This window comes from Notothenia rossii, assembly GCF_949606895.1.
Source record: "Notothenia rossii genome assembly, chromosome: 4".
Lineage (NCBI taxonomy): Eukaryota > Metazoa > Chordata > Actinopteri > Perciformes > Nototheniidae > Notothenia > Notothenia rossii.
The window spans coordinates 67,604,659-67,629,001 of record NC_136902.1 but is presented as its reverse complement, the minus strand read 5'-3'; the positions used below and the strand labels follow the sequence as shown (position 1 = coordinate 67,629,001).

The 24,343-nt window shown below is 43.4% G+C and overlaps 1 protein-coding gene and 2 long non-coding RNA genes across 3 annotated transcripts in view; 2 read left to right on the top strand and 1 right to left on the bottom strand.

The window, feature by feature from the left end:
• Positions 1-2,260, bottom strand: part of bckdha (branched chain keto acid dehydrogenase E1 subunit alpha) — a gene marked incomplete at its 5' end in the record, with an annotated part of 4,736 nt that extends 2,476 nt beyond the window's left edge. Inside the window, 2 exons of the mRNA XM_079673811.1 lie at positions 1,974-2,083; positions 2,238-2,260. Of these exons, the coding sequence (XP_079529937.1) occupies positions 1,974-2,083; positions 2,238-2,260 (133 nt within the window). The remainder of the gene's footprint in view (positions 1-1,973; positions 2,084-2,237) is intronic.
• Positions 2,261-10,485: 8,225 nt separating this feature from the next.
• LOC307036794 lies at positions 10,486-11,745 on the top strand. The gene is made up of 3 exons (XR_013807459.1): positions 10,486-11,066; positions 11,375-11,501; positions 11,711-11,745. It is a non-coding gene; the product is annotated as an uncharacterized lncRNA (long non-coding RNA).
• A 1-nt stretch (position 11,746) lies between these two features.
• Positions 11,747-13,428, top strand: LOC307036793. Its single transcript, XR_013807458.1, has 3 exons — positions 11,747-11,847; positions 11,931-12,997; positions 13,095-13,428. It is a non-coding gene; the product is annotated as an uncharacterized lncRNA (long non-coding RNA).
• Positions 13,429-24,343: the final 10,915 nt, after the last annotated feature.

Here is a 24,343-nt window from a genome sequence, read left to right as displayed (position 1 = left end):
ATATGTATGGTTGCATGAAGAGCCAGTTTACACAAACATCACCATCAACATCACCTCTTTCACTGAAAGACCCAGCTTTTCTTTCTGATGGTCATCTGATAATATCCACTGCAAGATATGAGTGCCCTGTTACTGTCATATCATTGCGGCTAACGGGCTGCTCTGTGATTTAGTGGTTCCGCAAGTAGTCGTAGCCGGGAAGACTGATCTCAGGCCGATGGACGGATGATCTTTTACCAAAACGAAAGACAGAAGTTGAGGAGGAGAAAAAACACTGGACTGCGCCCGGGGTTTGATCCCATGGAGGGACAGAACTGAAATCTGATGATTTATGGTGCGAAGTAACCACTGAGCTATAACCAGTGCGAGAATCAAGGATGACGATTATCATAGATAGTCTTGTCTGTTTTGTAGGCTACTAAACACGGTTTGTATCGAAGAACCACTGAAATATTCTGCAACAGTGAATGATCCATCCACTACAATAAAGACATTTAAAAGCAGGGACGTGCACAGACATTTGGAGGGGCTATTGCTCTAAACTGGAAACCCGAAAAAAAACATAAGACCTTTTGAAAATTCTTACTTGTTTTTAATGTAAAAGGTTCATAAAATAAAACACAACACTGTCATTGCAATTGACGAGCCGGACGAGTCCCCATTTGTTATGTCCCCACTAAGGTCTAGGGGACCTGTAGAAAATAACATACAACCAATACAAATTAGGGAGTCAGTGTAACAGTTGACAAAAGGTTTATTTTGCGTAAACCCAGAACTGCACAGACATATAATTGAAATACTCGGTTGGTGAGGAGGAGGAGTCAAAGGATTGTGCCAAACAAAAGAAAAAAGCATAACAGAACCAGGCCTATCTCTACATCTATCCTTTGAAACCAAAACTCAAACAAAAAAACCCTCACTAACTAAACTACAAAGAATTTGACAAAACAATATACAGGGGTGGCAACAATCCGCTAACCTAGTGTGTCTGAACATTAGTTAGCTACGTGGTGAGAAATGTACAGGGTACCCCAGACTTACCTAACTCCTCCACCTCTCAACACACACACTTTCACAAAGGTCAGACAATACAAAGATCATGAGTTGCTAAACACTGCAGGCTCCTTCATCAGCAACAGGCCCAGAGTGAGAGAGAGAAGACTTCCTGGGTGCCTCCTTTATGGTCGGCCCTGGCTGCTGATAGGCCAACTGAGGGTGAGAGGATCCAATCAGCCATCAGATTCAGGTGCACAGGCAGATTCCGATCAGCTGCTGATTAGCTGTGCAGAAGACAGGGAGAAGAGAGAAACACAGGAGGGAAAGAAAACCCCACAAGTACAGCCTGCCTGGCACGTAACACCCCCACACATATAAATCCAAACAGTATGTTTGGACCCGACAATATACATTTTCTATTTACATAGCACGAGATAGTGCATCGGCAAGAACATTATCGGCCCCCTTTAGTAGACAGAGCAGAACCAGGTACAGGCAATAGAACCAACACCTTGTCACCTGGCTGAAACAAGCGTGTTAGCGCCTTCTGGTCGTAGCGTTTCTTCATTTTCCCCTGGGTAGAGGTCAGAGCTTCGCTAGCCAAGGAGCAAGCACGATGTAGACGATCCTTAAGTTTGGCGACATACTCTGGGATACTGCAAACTTTTTCATTGGCATGATCAAATGCTCTTTAAGAACTTTTAAAGGACCTCTGACTTCATGTCCAAACACTAGCTCAGCAGGACTAAAACCTAGAGACTCCTGAACAGCTTCACAGGCGGCAAATAACACTAAAGAAACACCGTCATCCCAATCTTTATGAGACTCATGGCAATGTTTTCTTAACATGCACTTCATAGTCTGGTGAAACCTCTCTAATGCCCCCTGACTTTCAGGATGATATGGGCTGGATGTCACATGCTTGATCCCTAAGGTGTCAAGTACCCGGGCAAACACTTTAGACATGAAGTTAGTACCTTGGTCTGTTTGAACTACCTTCGCTAGACCAAACGTGGAGAAAAACTTCAGAAGTGCCTTGGTGATGACCGGGGCAGTGATTTTCCGTAGTGGGATGGCTTCTGGGAACCTAGTGGAGGCACACATGACAGTTAAGAGAAACTGGTTTCCAGTTTTAGTTTTTGGCAAGGGTCCCACACAATCCACAATCACCCTTTCAAATGGCTCTCCCATTACTGGAATGGGAATGAGAGGAGCAGGGTGAATCACCTGATTTGGTTTACCAGCAACTTGGCACACATGACATGTTCGACAATAAAGAACTACGTCAGACTTAAGTCCTGGCCAAAATAAGTGTTTTAAAACTCTTTCATACGTTTTTGTTACCCCCATGTGACCTGACCACGGATGATCATGAGCCAAGAACATCACCTGAGAACGATAGGCTGTTGGCACGACAACCTGATAAATTGCAAAGGAGGGTTTTTTTTTTCCGGTTATGACACGCAGCTGAGAGGTCGGGCGGGGCGGGGCTCCGACGAAATTAATATATTTCTACCATATTTAGTATCCAAATCGAGCTACTTGTGACCGAAAACATTTGCCAATATAGGCTTTATTTCGGATAATGTCGAAAAATCGAGGGAGAAGACAGAAAGACGATAAAAAGACAGAAATTGGAACTCTACACGAGGACATCACGGACGAACAGACACCTAGCGATAGCACGATGCTAGCCCAGGTGGACTATAGCCATGATGAGAATCAGATCTTAGCAGCCATACAATCCATGAGAAATGACTTTTCTGGACAACTACATGAAGTGGTTTCTTCCAACCGAGAGATAAAAGAAGCTATCGGGGCATTTTCTGAAAGGCTCACAGAGGCAGAAACCCGCATTAGCACAGCGGAGGACCAGATCGCTTCGCTAGCAACCCAAGCTAATGCTACGCAGAAAACAGTCCAGAAGCTCATCTCACAGATGGAAGAGCTGGAAAACAGACAACGCCGCACCAATCTGAGGTTGGTTGGACTACCCGAAGGATCGGAGAGTGGAGATGCCCGTACATTCCTAATGACATGGCTTCCCAGGGTGCTTGACATTGAAACGGGACAGCCATTGAATATAGAGCAAGCCTACAGACTGGGGAAAACGCCGCAACAGACCCGGGAGCAGGATGGGTCGGATAAAACCCGACCACGGATTCTTCTGGTGAAATTCCTCACATATCGAGACAGAGATCGAGTAATGAAAGCAGCACGTCTGAAAGGAGACATCACAGTTGAGGATAGCCGTGTCATATTTTTTCCTGATTTTTCCACTGAAGTCCAGAAACAACGGAAACTTTTTGATGGTGTGAAACAAAGTCTGCGCCAAATGCGCAAGGAATATGGATTTATGTTCCCGGCAAAACTGCGAATTCTACACGACAAAAGATGGCACTTCTTCACTTCCCCATCCCAGGCTGAAGAATTCATCCTAAAGATGAAGAAGGTGAATACCAATCCAGAGAAAGAGTCTCTGTAGAAAGAGTCGCCAGCTGAAACGCGCCAAGAAGGGCTTTCAGATGACTTTGACTGAAAGAAATCGACATTGATCTGTTCTGGTAAGCTTTAAAATGGACTGATTGATGACGAGCTTGGAAATTGGAGTATAGAGACATTATCTGTCCTCTCGGGCTAATAATCAAAGACTGATACAAGGTCACAAATGAACATTGTATTTACCATTCGTAATATAAATATGCATGTAGTCGGAACGAGCTCCGACCTTTTTCTTTTCTTTTCTTTTCTTTTTAGTGTTATAACAACTACTGGTTGCTTGCTTGCTGCTCCTCAAGAGGATCAGAGTTTAGTCAAATCGGAACCGGTACTTGGGAGGGAGGGGAGATGTGCTTGGTTAGCTGCACAGGGTTTAGACTAGGTCTACTTGTTGTTGCCTCCTTTAGGAGAGGCCCCTGTTATTCCCTGTTGTATTTGTTTGTTCTAAAGGCACACTTTTTATTTTTATTTCATTATAAGGCATGGTTAATAAGGTGGTTACACAAGCTTAGTTTACTGTTTACATCATGAGTGGTCATACTAAAATAAATATGATTTCATGGAACGTTAGAGGTCTTAGGAAGCTAGTGAAATTAAAACAAGTAATGTCTAGGTTGAGGCAGCTCAAAACGCAGATAGCTTTTATTCAAGAAACTCATTTACTTTCCAGTGAATATATTCCATTAAAAAGGAGATGGCAAGGTCAAGTCATATCTGCCTCATTTTCCTCTCAAGCCAGAGGGGTGGCAATACTGATACACTCATCTGTGCCATTAAGGGTTTATAATTTCATACAAGACACTGCAGGCAGATTTGTTATCGTCCATGGCTCTTTACTAAATCAAGACATTAATCTAGTATGTCTATATGGGCCTAACAACGATGATGCACAGTTTTATAATAACTTGTTTCTGACTTTATCAACATTACATGGCCACATATGTATGGCAGGGGACTTCAATTGTACTCTAAATCCGAAACTGGATAAGTCATCAGGTATGGACACCTCACATATGCAGAGTAGGAAAACAATACAACACTTTATGAGTGAGTTAAATCTTTGTGATATATGGAGAAATAGGAATCCTTCCAGACGGGAATATTCATGTCATTCTACTACACATAACTCTTACTCCCGCATAGACTACTTCCTCATTTCTAAGCCTATGATAGACAATGTTAATGACTCAGTGTATAAAAGCATTGTCATTTCTGATCATGCATTACTACTAGTCAATTACACTGTAAAAGCAGCTACCAGGGGTCTAACAATGTGGCGATTAAGCCCACGATGGTTACATGACAAACAGTTCTTAACCTTTGTCGGGGACAATACTGATATTTACTTTAAAGTGAACACTACTCAAACATCAGCATCTACGAGGTGGGAGGCATTCAAGGCCTATATACGCGGGCAAATGATCAGCTATACAAGCAGTATCTCTAATAAACAGAACCTTAAGCTGTTGGAGCTAGAAAAAGATATTAAAGAACTAGAGATAGAAATTAACCTTAATGATACAACAGAAACTAGACAGAGACTGGCTATTCTAAGAGCACAGTATAATGAGCTGTTCTCAAATAAAGCATTAAATAGCATAATGAAACTGAAACAGACATTCTACGACCAAGGAGAGAAGGCAGGGAAACTACTAGCCTGGCGTTTAAAATCAATGCAGAATGAAAGGTCAATTTTAGAAATAAAGTCAGAGGAAGGGACAACAATTACTAATCCACAAGAAATTAATAGTTCTTTCCAAAAATTCTACTCTAAATTGTATATGTCAGAATGTCCAGCCTCAGCTCATAATCTTCACAGCTTCCTAGATCAGATAGAAATACCAGTCCTGACAGAGGACGCAAAAGAGGAGCTTGACTCCCCAATCGTAGCATCTGAATTGTCAGAGGCCATAGACAGTATGAAAGGAGGGAAAGCCCCAGGACCGGACGGTATTCCTATTGAAATCTACAAAAACTTCAAAGACATGCTGTTGGTTCCGTTATTGAACATGTGCGAAGAATCGCTTGAGAAGGGGGAGCTGCCGCCATCATTACGGAACGCACTTATAACATTAATATTAAAACCAGGGAAACCCCCTACAAAGTGTGAATCCTATCGCCCCATTTCTCTGATTAATAATGATGTGAAAATAATAGCCAAAGTCCTTGCCAGAAGGTTAGAGAAACACTTGCCATATATTATTGCACAAGATCAAAATGGCTTCATTAAAGAAAGACAAGGCTCTCACAATATTCGTAGGTTAATGAATATTATACATGCCAAACAAGAAACATCTGATATGGCTGTGATAGGACTTGATGCGGAGAAAGCCTTTGATAGGGTCGAGCACGAATACCTATTTGAGGTGCTGCAGCGCTTTGGAATTGGCAGATATATTCTCAAGTGGATTAAAATCTTATACCATGACTCAACAGCTTCAGTAATGACCAACTATATGGTATCCAAACAGTTCTCTCTGTCCAGAGGTACAAGACAGGGATGTCCTTTGTCTCCCCATCTTTTTGTTATGGCCATCGAACCTTTAGCGATTGCAATTAGAAGCAACACTCAAATAACTGGTATCAAAATTAATAATATTGAGAATAAAATAGGATTATTTGCAGACGATATAGTTATTTTTTTGACAGACTTGAAACAATCTATACCTATATTACTAACTTTAATAGGAACATATGGCAGCTTCTCAGGCTACAAGGTTAATGCATCTAAATCTACAATTCTCTTTCTGAAAAAATCTGAGAGACTGAATCCGCCACTAAGTACTCCTTTTAGGAATATTACGGACAGCTTTACATACCTTGGAGTTAAAATCACACCTACAATAGAATCCGTTATACCAACTAACTATAACCCAGTGATTGAGTCAGTAGAGGAATCTATTAACAGATGGAAATCTTTGCCACTCTCAATGATAGGACGTATTAATGTTTTGAAGATGAATATTCTTCCTAAGTTCCTGTACCTTTTCCAATCCATCCCACTCGCTCCGCCTGATAATTTCTTTAACAAAATGAAAAAACGTTTTTGTAATTTTATTTGGAACAATAGACGCCCAAGGCTGCGTATGACTCTGTTGTACTTACCGTATGAAAGAGGTGGGTTAAAACTCCCTTTCCTCCAAGGATACTATTGGGCTGCCCAACTAAGAGCAGCCTCATATTGGTTTGACCATCAGTCACCACTGCACTGGATAAAGATGGAGGAAACAACAACTTCTAAAGGTCCCTTATACCTCTACATTTATTCTGCAAATTTAGCCACTTTGAAAAGGCACACCGCAAACCCCTTTGTTAGAAATACACTGATAGTATGGCACGAAGTGTTAAATTATCTTGGGGAAAATGCTCCACTATCCCAATTCTCACCTATTTGGGGGAACAGAAATTTCACGCCAGGTACTAATGACCTTGGTTTCAAGTTATGGGCAGACAGAGGGATCAGGAAGATTTCAGATCTGTATGAGAATGATACTCTTTTAAGTTTTATGGAGATCAAGCAAAGATTTGGCATTGAGCCTAAACACTTTTTCAAGTATCTTCAGATAAGAAGCTTCATAACAAAGACACAGAACTCTGTAAATCTTCCCTCACAAAACTCTTTGGAAAGGACAGTCCTGAACCAACATGGAGCAGCTGGATTAATTTCAATATTTTACCAGATTATCATAGATGCAACAAAAGAATCTTCAGAGGATAAAAGATTGGCATGGTGTTCAGACCTTAATGAAGATATAACTGTAGAAGAATGGCAGGATATATGCTTCCAATGCCAGGTGCAAACAATAAATACAAGGTTTAAACTCCTCCAGTACAAATGGTTGATGAGAAAATACTTTACTCCAGAATTATTGCATCGCATTTACCCCAGTACGCCAGATACTTGTGTCAAGTGTGGTATTCATAAAGGTAGTTTGTTTCATTGCCTCTGGGAATGCACCCTCATTCAAGATTTTTGGAAAGAGGTTATCACAATTGTATCCATCTTTATTAAGGAACAACTTCCACTCTGTCCCAAACTTTGTATTCTTGGTCGTTTCCCAACAAGCTGTACGCTTAGCAATAGCTGTAAGAAGATGGTCATATTCTGTCTTCTTGAAGCTAAACATAAAATTGCACTATCATGGAAGTCTGTTCATAGACCAAGCAAACGAATTTGGATTGAGGGGCTACTGCAATGCCTTGCATTGGAAAAGCTTACATATGCCATTAAAGGGAAATATAACACATTTGTAAAGATTTGGGGCTCATTTATGCAGTTTCTTGAGGGGGATGATTTCGTGACAGCTTGGTAGTCTGTTGTTCTTGCTTTATTTAGTTTTGTTGCTTTTTGTTTTGTTAACAAATCACAATATGTATTGAGGAAATACTTGTATGTGGGATACAACTGATGTCCACATGAACATGTGGATGCTTGTAAAATGTTTTTCATTCTTTACGTTTCGTAGGAAAACACAATGTAACAGTTAGTTATCAAACCAGCACTATACCACTAATATCTGCATTTTTTTTTCAAGTGCCTTATATGCCTATTGTTGTGCCTATTGATGTGTTTTGTTTTGTATTTTTGTACTGTAACTGAAAAAAGACAATAAAAACATTTGTCAAAAAAAAAAAAAAATTGCAAAGGAGTCTGACTCCTCACAGGCATCACTAATCCAGCGACGCATCAATAGTCCATCTTCCATAATGTAGGCCATCTTCTTTGACTTGGCCTCTTCCTGACTGATAACAGAAGAGAGACATTTAGAAAGTGTTTCATCACTTAACTGGGCTGCCATGAATTCTTCCCGAGTGGCAGGCAGTTGTAAAAGCTCTGAGCTGTTACTGGGTGATCCAGCATCAGCAGACCGGGCCTCCTCTGGCAGTCGGTCCGTCGCAGTCATGTCTTTAAGAAACTGCCCTGTAGCAAGAAAAGAATCAGACAAGTCCTCTCCACATTTCTTTGACTGGGCCCTTGTAACAACACAAGCAGGAAAGATTTCGGGAGGTACTTCAGCTGATTTATCTGTGTCTAAACTTAGATCAGGAGAATCAATGACCTCAGGTACTGGCTTAACTTTGCCTCCAGCCAAGTCATTACTGAGGATGAAATCAACACCTTTGATGGGCAAGGGAGGGAGGACAGCTACTTTAAAGAATCCTTTGACAAGGGACGAGTGAATATAAACATTGTGCAAAGGAGCCGCAACTAGTGTCATGCCTACCCCTTGAACAATAGCACTTGATCCACATGATGACCTGGAGGTTAAAGGTAAGATGCCTTCCCTAATAATAGACTGAGAACCTCCGGTGTCCCTAAGTACCTGTACTGGCAGCTGGTCTTTAGGATCCCCTGTTAAAGAAACAAAGCCCTTTGAAATAAAGGGTTTGAAGCAGGGATCAGGTACATCATCTTCCTGGGACATTTCTATGTCTGATAGGGAAACTCCTTTAATGAGTCCCATGCCTTTTGGCGTTTGAAAGCGTTGCGAAAATTGTTGTTTACGCTTTAAGAAATGACACCCTGAAATAAGGTGTCCTGTTTTATGGCAGTAGTTACACTCACGGGGCCCCCGTGGAGGTGATGGTGGTCCTCTAGACCTTTCAAAAGTTGTTGGGCCAAGATCAGTCCTTCCGGTTTGTGACTCTGTAGCTTTATCTGGGCGCAAGGGTGAAGAAAACACAGTCTTGTGAGTGAGCATAAATTCATCCGCTAAAACAGCTGCCTTAGCCAGTGAAGTGACCTTCTGTTCATTTAAGAATATCACCATCCTTTCAGGCAAAGAATTCTTAAAATCTTCCAAGAGAAGTAACTGACGAAGACTCTTAAAATGATCCTTCACTTCATTAGCCGCACACCATTTATCAAAGAGAATGCCCTTCTCTCGCGCAAACTCAACAAATGTCTGAGTAGCAGACTTTTTATGGTGTCTGAACTTTTGTCTGTAGGCCTCCGGCACAAGCTCATAAGCACGCAAGATCGACTCTTTAAGCACTTCGTACTGCAAGCTTTCTTCCAAAGAAAGTGAAGATACCACTTCCTGAGCTTTACCTACTAATTTGCACTGTAGTAGGATTGGCCACATGTCTTTAGGCCAGACTAGTGCGGTAGCAATCCTCTCGAAAGCACAAAAATATGAGTCAACTTCTGACTCTCTAAAAGTTGGCACCAAAGCAATATTTTTAATAATATCAATACTTTTTGTATGAGAGACTGTATGAGAAGGTATTGACCTCTCAAATGTCTGCTCTGAAGAGATTCTCAGGGCATCATCTTCAAGCCGCTTTAACGTTATTTCTTTCTCAGCTTCTATCTCTAACTTGCGAATCTGCAGTTTGTAATCATATTCCGCACTACGCACCATTTCCTTCTCCTGGGCCTCCAGCTGAAGACGGGCAAGACGAACCTTCAGTTTGGCATCACTACTTGCACCAACGCTACCCGGAGAGAAAGCCTCAAACCTAGGAAGCGTTGCAGGAGGAGCCTCAGGATTTACCTTGTCAATTCTAGGTGTAGCTAATACAGCCAGACTCTTCTGTTCTATAAAGGAAGCACCAACAACACGTTCCCCATCATCAATAGATACATCAGCCCTAGGCTGAGTTGACATGCTTGGGATTAAAATAATCTTTAACTCCTCTAGTTTTTGCATGATTTTCTCTCTTATCTCTTTTTTTACTTTATACTTGTCTACTGAAATGTTAAAGTGAGCTGCAATACATAACATGTCATCTTTGCGACAGGAATACAACTTATCAATACTTGGACTTTCAATAAAGTCCTGTAAGTCAAAACCCATTTTTCAGCCAATGTACAACACCTACAATGACTTCTCAATTATTGTTTTTTTTTTTGTTTTTTTTTAGCTCAGGAAAATAGAGATCCCGGACGAGCCCCCATTTGTTACGTCCCCACTAAGGTCTAGGGGACCTGGAGACAATAACATACAACCAATAAAAATTAGGGAGTCAGTGTAACAGTTGACAAAAGCTTTATTTTGCGTAAACCCAGAACCGAACAGACATATAATTGAAACACTCGGTTGGTGAGGAGGAGGAGGAGGAGTCAAAGGATTGTGCCAAACAAAAGAAACAAGCATAACAAAACCAGGCCTATCTCTACATCTATCCTTTGAAACCAAAACTCAAACAAAAAAACCCTCACTAACTAAACTACAAAGAATTTGACAAAACAATATACAGGGGTGGCAACAATCCGCTAACCTAGTGTATCTGAACATTAGTTAGCTACGTGGTGAGAAATGTACAGGGTACCCCAGACTTACCTAACTCTAGTGATGGGACGAGCAACACTGGTGCGTCAGCACTGTGCCGAGAGCCCAAGAGTGAAACCCCGTATTGGTGCGTGTATTGCTTTAAGAACTAATCACGTGACCGATACAGGAAGTGTATCGGTTGAATTTGTTGCGCCAAAGTGTGTTTATAAGGTATCAAACTGCATCAACATGTCGTGGGTTTGTTGGATGGAGTTTTGCTGTTGCGTTATAATGGATCGTTCAAGGAAGTTTTCCCCAGTGTGGAATAATTTTGATCTTCTGACGCCAAACAAGGTAAATCTTTTTCTCCTTTGAGCACTGTTTACTGTTAGTTTTTCCATTATATACCATATGTTTTTGGGGTGGCGCATTGCATTCACTTTGTCATCACAACGTCACCTGTGATACATATGATAGTCAGTGAAATAGCCTTACAATTGCTTTATTCATATTATCTTGTTATTACGAGATCCTGATAGATACCCTATGTCATTGTCATTTTTCTTTGACAAGTGAATGCAGTGCGCCACCTTAGTTTTTACTCTGTTCTGGTAAGTGGTTTGAATAGTTTTCTGATAAATTAAATTTTTATGTCATTGTAGGTGAAGTGTCGGCTCTGTTCTACGGAGCTATCTTACATCAATAAGAGCACTTCATCAATGCTGAGGCATTATAGAGCTCGGCATGGTGGCGATGAAGAATCAGCAGATACCCGTGAGAATACCCCAGGTATGTTGACATGTTCTCCTTATTAACTTTACAGCCCTGGTGGTCTAGTGGGTAAGATTCAGAGCTCACTCCCCAGTGACCTCGGTTCAATTCCCGATCAGGGAAGTTTTCCTCTATTGCATTTCTCTGCTAGATTAACATTGTTTGTAAAAAAAAATAATACAGACCTTAAATAAGCTTTTAACGAAATATTTCCTTTTGGCTTGCAGTTCCTAAGCAAGCAGTGGATGAGGCAGTGGTCAACCTGATCATCAAAGACTGTCAGCCACTCAGCTTGGTTGAAAATGAGGGATTCAGGGAGCTCTTGAAGCTCATCATACCCTCGTATGTTCTACCAAGCAGGAAGGTATGTTTAAGAAAGGTTATTATTATGTTTTTGTACTATATAACTATATTTTGGTATAAGAATATTTGTATGGTTATTTTCAGACCATCAAGGATTTGGTGAGCCAGAGGTATGAGAAGGAAAAGGAGAAAACAAAAAAGGACCTCCAGAGCGCCGTTGCTGTTAGTTTAACAGCTGATATGTGGACATCCATGAATATGGAGGCATATCTAGCGGTTACTTGCCACTATGTGGACAAAGAAAGCCATGAACTCCATACGTCAGTCTTGGGAGTGCAGCATTTTTTCTGAAAAACACACTGCTGAAAACATGGCCACAGTTAAAAAGAGCCTCATGGAGGAGTGGGGCATAGCTGCAAAGGTCAGGTGTCTTGTCACTGATGCAGCAGCAAACATGATTTCATGTGCTCGGATGCTGCAAATACGCCATACCATTTGTATAGCCCATACCATGAATTTAATGGTGAGGAAATCATGTGATCAGGTCGAAACACTTACAGAAATACGCAACAAAACACGACAAATAGTGACGTACTTTCGATCGAGCACTACTGCCAAAGAGAAGCTCACTCAAATACAGCAGCAGCTGGGAACACCGGTCCATAAATTAATCAATGAGGTGCCAACAAGATGGAACAGCATCTACCACATGTTTGAAAGAATGGCTGAGCAGAAGGAGGCAGTCTGGGTGTCACTGGCCTCATTAAAAAGGGACATCACTCCACTGACTACGGAAGACTGTGAAACCATTGAAGAGATGCTCAGGGTGCTTGCTCCTTTTAACCAAGCAACAACTGAACTGTCTGAGGAAAAAAGAGTCTCTGGGTCAAAGGTTATTCCCATGCTGAAAATGGTCCACGTTGAGCTTCACCGTCAAGCGTCAACGGTGAGAAAAACAGCTGCTAAACAGCTTGCAGAAAATCTGAGAAAGCGGCTAACAGAATGCATCTCTAGCATGGAATCACTCAGTGTGATGACACTGGCAACACTTTTGGATCCTAGGTTCAAAACAATTGGATTCGTCAGCTCACTGAAGGCAACTGAAGCTGTCAAAAGACTGAAGTTGGAGTGTGCTGACCAAATGAGGAGCCAAGAGCCTGACCCAGCAGAAGAAGGGCCTAGCTCTTCACATGGATCAGAACCCAGTTCAGGTATGAAAACACATTTCTTTCTGTTTATTTGTATATTTCTGTGGCACTTTGTCATATGATAATATACTTGTGATTATTATTATAATATTTTTTTTAGGGCACAATCTCTGGGAAACATTTGACATGGAGGTTGAGGAGAACAAGAGGACCTCTAATGCCACAGCTGATTCGATACTAGAAGTCCAACGCTACCTGGCAGAAAGCAACTTACCCAGAAAACAAGACCCATTGCAATATTGGAAGAGCAACAAAAGAGCGTATCCACACCTTCATGAACTTGCACTGAAATGTCTCTGCTCACCATGTTCATCTGTGCCGTGTGAGAGAGTATTTTCTAAGGCGGGGGAACTGGTATCAAAGAGGAGAAATCGCCTTGGAGCAAAGACACTACAAAAGCTGTTGCTCCTCAATAAAAATGCATAAACAAATCACTTCTTTTCTCAAGTATTTTATTTCATATGATTGAACAGTTAAGTTAACAAAATTGTGTACATAAGTCACAAATTGTAACTCTGAATTGTAACTCAAATTTGCTAAATTTTACATACCAACTCAGTTTAGCATTTACACAAACAAGGAATTTCTTTACCTGCAATGATTTTCTAACAACTGCAGGGGGCACTATTGGGTGACCGGCGCAGTATCAATACAGTGCCGAAACAGTTTGTATAGTGTGTCAATACACTCCTTGAGGTATCATTATCCCATCACTACCTAACTCCTCCAACTCTCAACACACACCCTTTCACAGAGGTCAGACAATACAAAGATCATGAGTTGCTAAAGACTGCAGGCTCCTTCATCAGCAACAGGCCCAGAGTGAGAGAGAGAAGACTTCCTGGGTGCCTCCTTTATGGTCGGCCCTGGCTGCTGATAGGCCAGCTGAGGGTGAGAGGATCCAATCAGCCATCAGATTCAGGTGCACAGGCAGATTCCGATCAGCTGCTGATTAGCTGTGCAGAAGACAGGGATAAGAGAGAAACACAGGAGGGAAAGAAAACCCCACAAGTACAGCCTGCCTGGCACGTAACAGTATGGTTGCATGAAGAGCCAGTTTACACAAACATCACCATCAACATCACCTCTTTCACTGAAAGACCCAGGTTTTCTTTCTGGTGGTCATCTGATAATATCCACTGCAAGATATGAGTGCCCTGTTACAGTCATATCATTGCGGCTGACGGGCTGCTCTGTGATTTAGTGGATCCGCAAGTAGTCGTAGCCGGGAAGACTGATCTCAGGCCGATGCACGGATGATCTTTTACCAAAACGAAAGATAGAAGTTGAGGAGGAGAAAAAACACTGGACTGCGCCCGGGGTTTGATCCCATGGAGGGACAGAACTGAAATCTGATGATTTATGGTGCGAAGTAACCACTGAGCTATAACCAGTGCAAGAAGCAAGGATGACGATTATCATAGATAGTCTTGTCTGTTTTGTAGGCTACTAAACACGGCTTGTATCGAAGAACCACTGAAATATTCTGCAACAGTGAATGATCCATCCACTACAATAAAGACATTTAAAAGCAGGGACGTGCACAGACATTTGGAGGGGCTATTGCTCTAAACTGGAAACCCGAAAAAAAACATAAGACCTTTTGAAAATTCTTACTTGTTTTTAATGTAAAAGGTTCATAAAATAAAACACAACACTGTCATTGCAAGTGACACTCAGTTGACTTTTATGTCCAACTGCAAAATTCGTTATTCAGGCACATTTTTGTTTTGCGGTCCATATCTCATTCAAATAATGTTAGTAATTATTAAAGAAAAAAATTGGGACAATCCTGTTTTAATGTAGTTTTACCATTGTAAATGCTGTGCAGACATACTGATAAAATAGGGCTTCTAACTAATTAGGCTAAATTAAATAAACTCACTAATTAATAAAACCAGTTCAATACGCATTATTCTTATTCTTGTCATTCTTTATGAGCACAGTAACGGTAAGGCATCTAATTACTTATTTATTTAGAATCCCATAACTTAAAGATGGGGTATGTAATTTATTTCAGAAACACTTTTTGTTATATTCCATGGAATGCTCTTAAAGGTGGGGTATAGTAGGTAAGTTTGAGAAACGAGCTCGAGATATACACTTTTGTTATATTCCATGGAATGCTCTTAACATCCCAATAGCAATGAATATCTTAAGTGCTTTGACAACAAATCCATAAAATTCCATCATCTGTGGAAGCCGTAGTACTGTAAAAAGCACGACCAATCATTTTAGCCGGCCCGGCTAAAATAACTGGAAGGCATACCTGCCTGTCAGCCTATTTCTGTGCACAAACCATACATACCAAACGTATCTCGTGCCCTCATTGATTATGTGCGTGTTAGTGTGTGTTGGAGGAGGGGCTCTGTAAGGAAGTAGCAGATTTATTCCGGCTGTGGCTGCATCGCAGGTAGATTATTTTCATTTCCTCGCTCGTCGGTCCTCAATATCACCGGAAGTTGATTTGTCTGCGCCATCTTGAGCGTCCCATGGCGCTTATTTCTGCCGGAGGACCGAGAATCGAGGAGCGATAATGGAGGAGCGATAATCGAGGAATCACCAGACCATCCTCCGAGGAAATCCTCAGATACTCGCCCCGCCCCCTTACTGTGTATCGCTCACTGATTGGACGATGCAGCGCATGCACTGATTTGATGCTTCTTGACATGAGAGCAGTTTCCCAGCGGAGTGAAGAAAACAGATGAAACTCACGGGACTCACTCCTCAGTTTATACTGTGTTTTGTTTAAATTAATGTATCATTTAGTTACAAATAGCCTATGTGATATATCTGAACAACAAAGTGGTCAAAAATTATTTTATTCATTTATTGGAAACATTTTCATGATCGCTTTTTTCGTTTATACATTTTAAGAATGGCGTTTATCTTTTTTGAGAATGAGTTATTATTTTATCTTATTTATTTGGGTCTACAACAGATGATACAAATGTATCAGTAAATGTGTACTAACAGAGGCGGGGGGTGTGAAAACAACAGGGACAGAGCTGCTGTCAGACATCAGCTGTGAGGTGTCATCACAAACAGACGTCGCTTCACGTGACGTTCCGGAGGAAAGGACGTCCCATTGCTCTGAAAACTAATTTCCCTGCTTCTCGTGGTTTCCTTGCGTCTCTCGCTTCGCTGGTGGGAGGGACTAAACGCAGGGAAACGACGCAAGTGAGGGACGCAAGGATACCATTTCATCGACCTGAGATGCAGCCTGTGTATTTTCAAATTCTAGCGCACTCGAGCGGGTTTCTCCCAAATTACCTACCCCATCTTTGATAACGGAGATGGTCAAACCAAAATAGAGACATGGCAGAAATCCTACAATGAAGCGGGACAGTGAAGTGTTCTCCGTGAGAGGGCGATCAAGAAGAGAGAGTGAGCGGCCCCGTTGAGGGAGTTTACGGAGCAGAGTAAAAGACACAGAAAGACAGAAGCACAATAACAAGTATATTTAGGTGGTTTTATTTGTAAATATCCGACGGTGTCAAGAGGAAGTCAAGTCCCCTGGTTTGCCCCCTATACTCTAACGCCAGGCAGACAGGCATTTGGTGTGATCACCATAGCCATATGAGGCCTGACTCGGAGTGCTTTCCTTTGCTTCCAGCTGTCAGACAAGCAAAGTCACGTGACTGGGGGCAGATTGTTTGTAGATGTAGGTGCATTAATAAACAAGGCAAATCAGGCTGTGTCTCAACGCCGTGTATTCACATTAAGCAGGTAATCATACAACTGGGGCAGAGTCACGTGAGGCAGATATATATATAACACAGGCACAATACGTCCACAGGGTGGAGCTGCAACCTAGCCTAAACCATTCTGTAACATCTCCCTTCCTTTTGTTAAGTAACAACACAGGATCAATACTGCCATTAAACGGTTGACCTTTAAACAGAACATTAATCAAATGATTTCAACAACAAATAGTGCACCTAGCAAAGACACTTCAATAATAGCTGGATCAGAACACATCAGCAATAAACTCAGAACAATCAATCACATTTGTTTTACAATCTCTCCACTTCCTTTTTTTTTTCTTTTTTTAAATCTTTATCGTCCATGTGTGTTTGAGTGCGCACAGTCCAAGTGTGTGTGTGTGAGTGCGTGTGTGTGTCCTAGAGGTCAAGTCTGTCAGGAGGTCTAATCAGCCGTCCGCTCCGGGAGAAGGCCCGGCCCTGTAACTCACGGCATGGTGTACCCCCAGTCTGCGGGGAAGACCGCGACGACCTCGGGGGTGATGGCCTTGGAGACTCCTCGGGGACGCAGACGACCTCTCTGGCGCTCCCCCCACTCGCAGGCTGCTCCGGGCCCGATTCTGGGAGAACTGACGGCTGGAGAAGGGCCGCCTCTGCTGGTCGAAGATCAACCCTGTTGCGCCGATACGTGGTCCCCTCCACACCGACCAGATAGGACCGGAGTCCCAACTGCTGAAGGCACACACCTCTCCTCCATCGGCCCGTCCTGTCTCCTGGGAGCGGCTTCATCCGTATGGGCTGGCCGACGTTCAGCTCCGGCAGATCCTTGGCAGATCTGTCATATGTCAGCTTTGCTGCTTGATGTTTCACTTTCAGCTTGTCAGGAACACCCGTGACGACCTGAGGCACCAGTAGCTGGTCGGCCACAGGGAGAAGGGTTCTCAGTCTCCGCGACATAAGCCGCTGTGCTGGGCTGCAATGCATACCCTCAGTGGGCGTATTTCTCCAATGCAATATGGCCCTCCAGGGGTCCTCTTTGGCACGGTCTGCCCTTCTGCACAGGCTCTTTACAATTTTCACTGCTGACTCCGCTTTGCCATTAGCCTTTGGGTGCCTCGGTGAGGACATGACATGCTCAAAACCCCACTCTCTCGCAAACGCCCGGAACTCTCCACCGGCAAACTGGCCTCCACCATCAGAAATGGCCCTGTCTGGGACACCGTAGCGTGCAAACTGTGCCTTGCATCTACGGATCGTGGTGTCCGCTGATAGGTCAGGGAGCAGGTCGATCTCCCAAAAGTCAGAATAATGGTCCACCACGAGCAAGAAGTTCTGTGCTGCGTAGCTGTACAGATCCATGCTTACTAGCTGCCAGGGACGTGTGGGGAGCGGGTGTGACATCATAGTCTCTTTCTGTTGTTCGTGTGCATACTCATTGCACACAGAGCACTTTTGCACATAATCCTTGACTTCCCCTTGCATACCGGGCCAGTAAAGTGTATCACGGGCCTGCCTGTAGCACGCCTCGCCCCCCACGTGGTTGTAGTGGATCCGTCTCAGCATTTCCGGGCGCATAGCTTTTGGAATGATGACGCGCTGACTCCTGAAGAGCACGCCATCCTGTGCACTTATCTCATCTCTGACGGCCCAGTAGTCCCTGACGGCTACAGGGGTCTCCTCTTTGTGTCCTGGCCATCCCTCCAGCACGACAGACTTAAGTGTTTGAAGACACACATCCTCCTCAGTGTGTGTCCGAATCTGTGCCAGGCGTTGGCTGCTGACATTTAAATAGTCTGCCTGCTGAATGGCCGCCGTGTCACACTGCTCCTGCTGCATGCTGCAGACCATTTCACGTTGGTACAGTGTGTCTGTTCTCTGTGGCGGGGTGGTGGCTCTGCTGAGCGTGTCACTTATGTACATCTCAGGGCCTGGCTTGTATACCACCGCAAGGCAGTAATTCTGAAGTGTGAGGAGCATGCTCTGAAGGCGCTTTGGCGCACTGAGGAGGGGCTTGGTGAAGATGGACACCAGCGGGCGGTGGTCGGTCTCTGCAGTCACATCACCCCTCCCATATAGATAGTAGTGGAAGCGTTGGCAGGCGAATACGATGCTCAGGCACTCCTTTTCAATCTGTGCATAATTTTGCTCTGTTTGGGTCAATGCCCGGGAGGCGAATGCGACAGGCTGTCCCCCTTGAAGCAAGCAGCAGCCCAGACCCGCCTGACTGGAGTCGCTCTGTACGGTGACTGGCTTGCGGACGTCATAGTACCTTAGGACTGGCACCGCCGTGACCAGTGCCTTGATTTCCTTCATGGCGGCATCATGTTTGGGCAGCCAATGCCACATCACATCCTTGTCCAGCAGTCTCCTCAGCGGCTCACATACCGCTGACAAGCGTGGCATGAATCTGGACAGATAGTTCACAAATCCGACACACCGCTGGACCCCTTTTGCGTCTGTGGGGTTTGGCATGTCCAGCACCGCCCTGACTTTGTCAGGGTCAGCCTTGAGGCCCTCCGCGGACAGTATGTGGCCGTGGAAGCGGACCTCCTTCACTCGGAACTGCAGCTTTTTCAGGCCCAGTCTCAGCTTTACTTCCCTGCATCTGTCCATCAGAGCGATGAGGTTTGTGTCATGGTCGCGATTGGCCTCATCCTCTGTGTCCCCACAGCCGACTACAAGGATGTCATCAGCTATGGGCTCAATCCCTGTCAAGCCAGCCAGCAGCTCATGCTGCTTCCTTTGATACAGCTCCGGGGCAACTGACACACCGAAAGGAAGTTTCAGCCAGCGTTTCCTACCCCACGGTGTCCAGAATGTTGTCATCAGGCTGCTTTCTTCATCCAAGCGGCACTGCAGGAATGCATCACGTGCATCCACCAGGGTGAATATACGTGCCTTTGGCAGCTTATACAACACGTCATCTAAAGTGGGCATAAGGTAGTGGGACCGTTTCAGAGCACGGTTGAGATGCTTCGGGTCAATGCATAGTCTCAATTTGTCTGGCTTTTTTACTATGACTAGATTGCTAATCCAGTCCGTGGGTTGAGTGACTGTGGTCAAGTGTCCCTCCTCTTCATATCGATCAAGCTGAGCCTTAACAGCTGCCTTGAGGGCCACTGGAACGTTCCTGGGAGCACACTGCACCGGTGTCACAGTGCTGTCCAGCTCAAAGTGAATATCACCAGGCAGAGACTCAACAGGGCTGGTGAACACGTCGTGGTAGGTGCTGACAAGACACTCCTTGGTCAGGTCTCCCTTCCTGCAGTGCTCCACCTTATTCAGCTCCTCAGGAATGGTGAAGCGTATCAGACCAAGTCTCTCACATGTCTCACCCGAAAGCAAGGGCCTCTGGCCAGTATGCACGATCTCAAAGTCCAGTCTGTGCGTCTTACCCCTAATGATGCATTGTGTGCTGTACACACCTAATGAGCTCATCCACTCACTGTTGTATAGTTTTAATCTGGTGAGACTCTTCAGAAGAGGCGTTCTAGATGCCAGTCTCGTCTTGTCCTTGATGCTCATCACATTGCAAGTGGCTCCAGAGTCGAGCTGGCACCTCTGAACCCCACTTTGCAGTGGCAGGTTGACAAACCACTTTTTACCTTGAGTGTTCACAGCCCCCACGCTCTCCGCTGTGTACACGTCTCTCTCATCGCTGTCCTCCAGTTCCCCTGGCAACGGGTCATCCACAGCATTCAACTGGCGTGCCTGCTGGCCTCTTTTCATGCATACTTTTGCAAAATGGTTAGCAGTGCCACACGAGCGGCACGATTTACCAAAAGCAGGGCACAGGTCCCGCCCACGCTTGTGCCGTGTGCCACAGTACTTGCATTCGCCAGCGTCTCTCATGCTCTGTGGTTGTGCAGATGTGTTGGTGGACTCGGATGGCCTGCTGGCAGACCTCCGTCCATATCGCTGTCCTTGTGTGGCATTAACGCTGTCTCCAGGTCCAGAGCTGCCCAGTGACATGGTTTTTAACTTGCTGTCCATGACCTCGGCTGCACGGCAAATTTTAATGGCCTCGTCCAATTTAAGGTCCTTTTCCCTTAGTAAACGACGTCTAGCACCCTCGTCAGTTATCCCGAGAACAAGCCTGTCCCTTATGAGTTCATCTTTTAAAGCTCCATATTCACAAGAGGCAGCCTTTTCCCTCAGCCTGGTAGCAAACGCATCCAAGAGCTCTCCATCCTCTTGTTTAAGGTTGCCAAAAACGTACCTCTCAAAGATTACGTTCTTTGCGGGCGTGAAGTATTGCTCCAGTGCCACCAGTATATCACCCGCATCCTTTTGTTGGTCCGCGGTGAGTCCCAGGTTGTGTTTGTAAACATGGCGGCAGTCGTTCCCCATTAGCCTCCTTAGCGCAGCTGCTTGTACCGGCTTTTCTTTCTCGCTGAGCCCGGTCGCAAGCAGATAATCCTCAAATTCTGCTCGAAAGCTCACCCAGTTGCCGTGGATGTCCCCCGCCATCTTCATAGGCTCCGGAGGTGGGATGCTGGATGCCATTGTTCCAACGTGACGCTAATGCTAACAGGCTAACTGAAACTGCTAAACCTCACCAAAACAAATAAATGCACGCCGTCTCAGCGACGGATAGTAGCATGCAATCCACAGCTGGGTCCTATTTGAGCTTCTGACACCATGTTTGTAGATGTAGGTGCATTAATAAACAAGGCAAATCAGGCTGTGTCTCAACGCCGTGTATTCACATTAAGCAGGTAATCATACAACTGGGGCAGAGTCACGTGAGGCAGATATATATATATCACAGGCACAATACGTCCACAGGGTGGAGCTGCAACCTAGCCTAAACCATTCTGTAACACAGATGACAGCGCTGACAAGTTGTGTTCCATTGCAGCGAGACGCTACAGTACTATTGTGGGCTTATCATGTTGATTCGGCCACAATAGAAGACAAAAAATACTCTCTGATAAATGTAATCATTTCCGGAGAAACACCGCGGAAACATCAAAAGACTGAACTTCATAAAGCTTATTTAGTGCTGAGATAGTCGCACTGGTTTAGCTCAGTGGTTACTTCGAACAACTTTCTATCAGAAACTGCTCTCTGTCCCTCCGCGGGATCGAAACCACGGGCGCTGTCCAGTGTTTTTCTTTCTCTGATCTTAACTATTGCCATTTACTCTCAAGATTCACAGTAGGCCTAAATCGACCACAGAATGATTTTCTAAATGCCAGTAATTGCTTAGTTAACTATTGTAGAACCAATAAGTCAAAGCATAATACTTTGACAAATCAAGAGCAACATACAAAAGTGGTTGTATCCATTAAATAAAGGCATAGGCTAAGCCTGATCGTGTCAGAGTTGTAAAGAGCAAAACCAACACTTAATGTGTCCTTTTAACATGTATTTTGCTTAAGGTTAAGATTCGAGCCAAATGTTTAAAAATAAGTGAAAAGGGAAATGCAAATGTAGGCCTAATAATTTCCGGGGAAACACCGCGGAAACATGATCACAAGACTGAACTTCATAATGCTTATTTCGTGCTGAGATTATCGCACTGGTTTAGCTCAGTGGTTACTTCGACCAACTTTCTATTTGAAACTGCTCTCTGTCCCTCCGCGGGATCGAAACCACGGGCGCTGTCCAGTGTTTTTCTATCTCGGACCTTAACTATTGTCCTTTACTCAAAGATTCACAGTAGGCCTACGTCAACCACGGAATGTTTTTCTAAATGCCACAATTTTTTATCTGAACTATTGTAGAACCAATAAGTCACAGAGCTCAATACTATGACATATCAAGAGCACCAGAGGGAGACAACCACCCTAACTTTTTCTATTGTTCTGTGCATTTTCATTATTTTTTCTCGATTGTTTATGAATGTTACCTTCCTCAATAACTCTAGGGGGGGGGGATGGAGACAGTAACAACAACCAATACAATTGAGAAGGTCAGGGTGAAAGTGAACACAAGTGTATTTATTCTTAACCCCAAAACATGCAAGTTAGGTGAGGGGGAGGAGGAGACAAAGGAGATTGTGCCAAATGAAATAATAACGAAACCAGGCCCATCTCTAAATCTTCTCTTTGAAACAAAACTCAAACAAAAAGCCCTCACTATCTGGTCTACTACAAGGAAACAAAACAATTATAGGGTTGGCTACAATCTAGTAACCTAGTGTGTCTAATATTTTACCTACACTGTAAAACATTTTTTGTAAAAAACCGGAAATGTTCTGGCAGGTGGGGCGCCAGAAGATGTCCGTTAAAAAAATGAAAAAACTGTAAAATAAAATACGGAGATAACATGTAAAAAACAGTAACTTACCTTACCACAAGCAGTCTCTATTACTGTAATTTTACATTAAATATTTTCTTTTAACATATATTATTTGTTAGAATAGAGTCATACACCTCTAGAAAACAGAATAATTATCATTAAAAAATGATAAAGAAAAGCTAAGATACAGAAAATTACTTTTATTATTACAAAAAAGTACCGTATATCTAAGACCATTTACGAGCAAAACAAAGACAATTTAAACTGCGGTCGCACTTGTGCGCGCAGTGATGAGCGGGCTCTCGCGTCTGTGCGCCTGTCGGGGAGTGCAGCCATGAAGGGACTATAGCCCCAGTTAGCACCCATGTAGCGCCGTTTCTTTTTATAATTGTTAGTGGGTTTTTTAAAATGTTGTTTTGATTAATTTTAAGATGTAAGGTGGCTTTGAGTATTAATGGCACTCTTTAAAAAAAGGTATTATCATAAAAAATGGCTCACCATGCGGCATTCCTATATGTTCTGGCCCTGTTCTGGCCCTGTTATGGCAACCTCAATTATTTGTTGACAAACTACTGATGTGCAGGACAATTGAAAGCAGGACTAACTGTAAGGAGCAGCAAGTGAGCATAACATAGCAGAAACTGATGAGGCCAATGTATCCATATATTATAAAAGACTACCTACCTGTACCACTGACCATGACAGACAGAGCCTAAGGGGGGGGGGGGGGGGGGGGGGGGGGGAGTCAGGCCTTGAGCTGCATTCCAGAGCACTGCACTCTTTTTGAGAGTATTACCTACTACACATGTAAAAGTGTTTTAAGCTGAATTGCATTTGTTTCAATACATTACTTGTTTATGAGGCAGGAATCTGGGGCAGGCCAAAATCATCCACCAAAACATCATCCTTAAAACAAAAATAAGATTGATGAGAAAAAACTTAAATTGCTGTATTCAAAGGCAAACAGTGTTACAAGTGTTACAATATCCTTTTAATCGTCTCAAACAATATAGATTCAGTCAGGGGGTAGGTTTTTAGAGCTGCTTGACAATTGCTTGAAACAGCCTCACAGGTAGAGACTACAAGGGAGATTAGTCAGTAGCAAAAGTACAGATTTTTTGTTTATGTAAAATGAAATAGACCATTCTTTATTATGAAAATACACCGATTTATTTTCCTTTACAATATTTATTTTTACATTCCGTTTTTAGCTCATCTTATTTTATTTTAGATGTATCGTATATTTCACTTCTCTTGCGTGGCTTGCACATTGGTCACTTGCAACATTCTCTTGCACTATTTATTTCCTTTTCTGTTTATTTTTGCACAGTTTTTTTTTGTTTTACGTCTTATATATAGTTATGTTGCATTAGTGAAGGAGCCTTGGACTTAAGTGTTT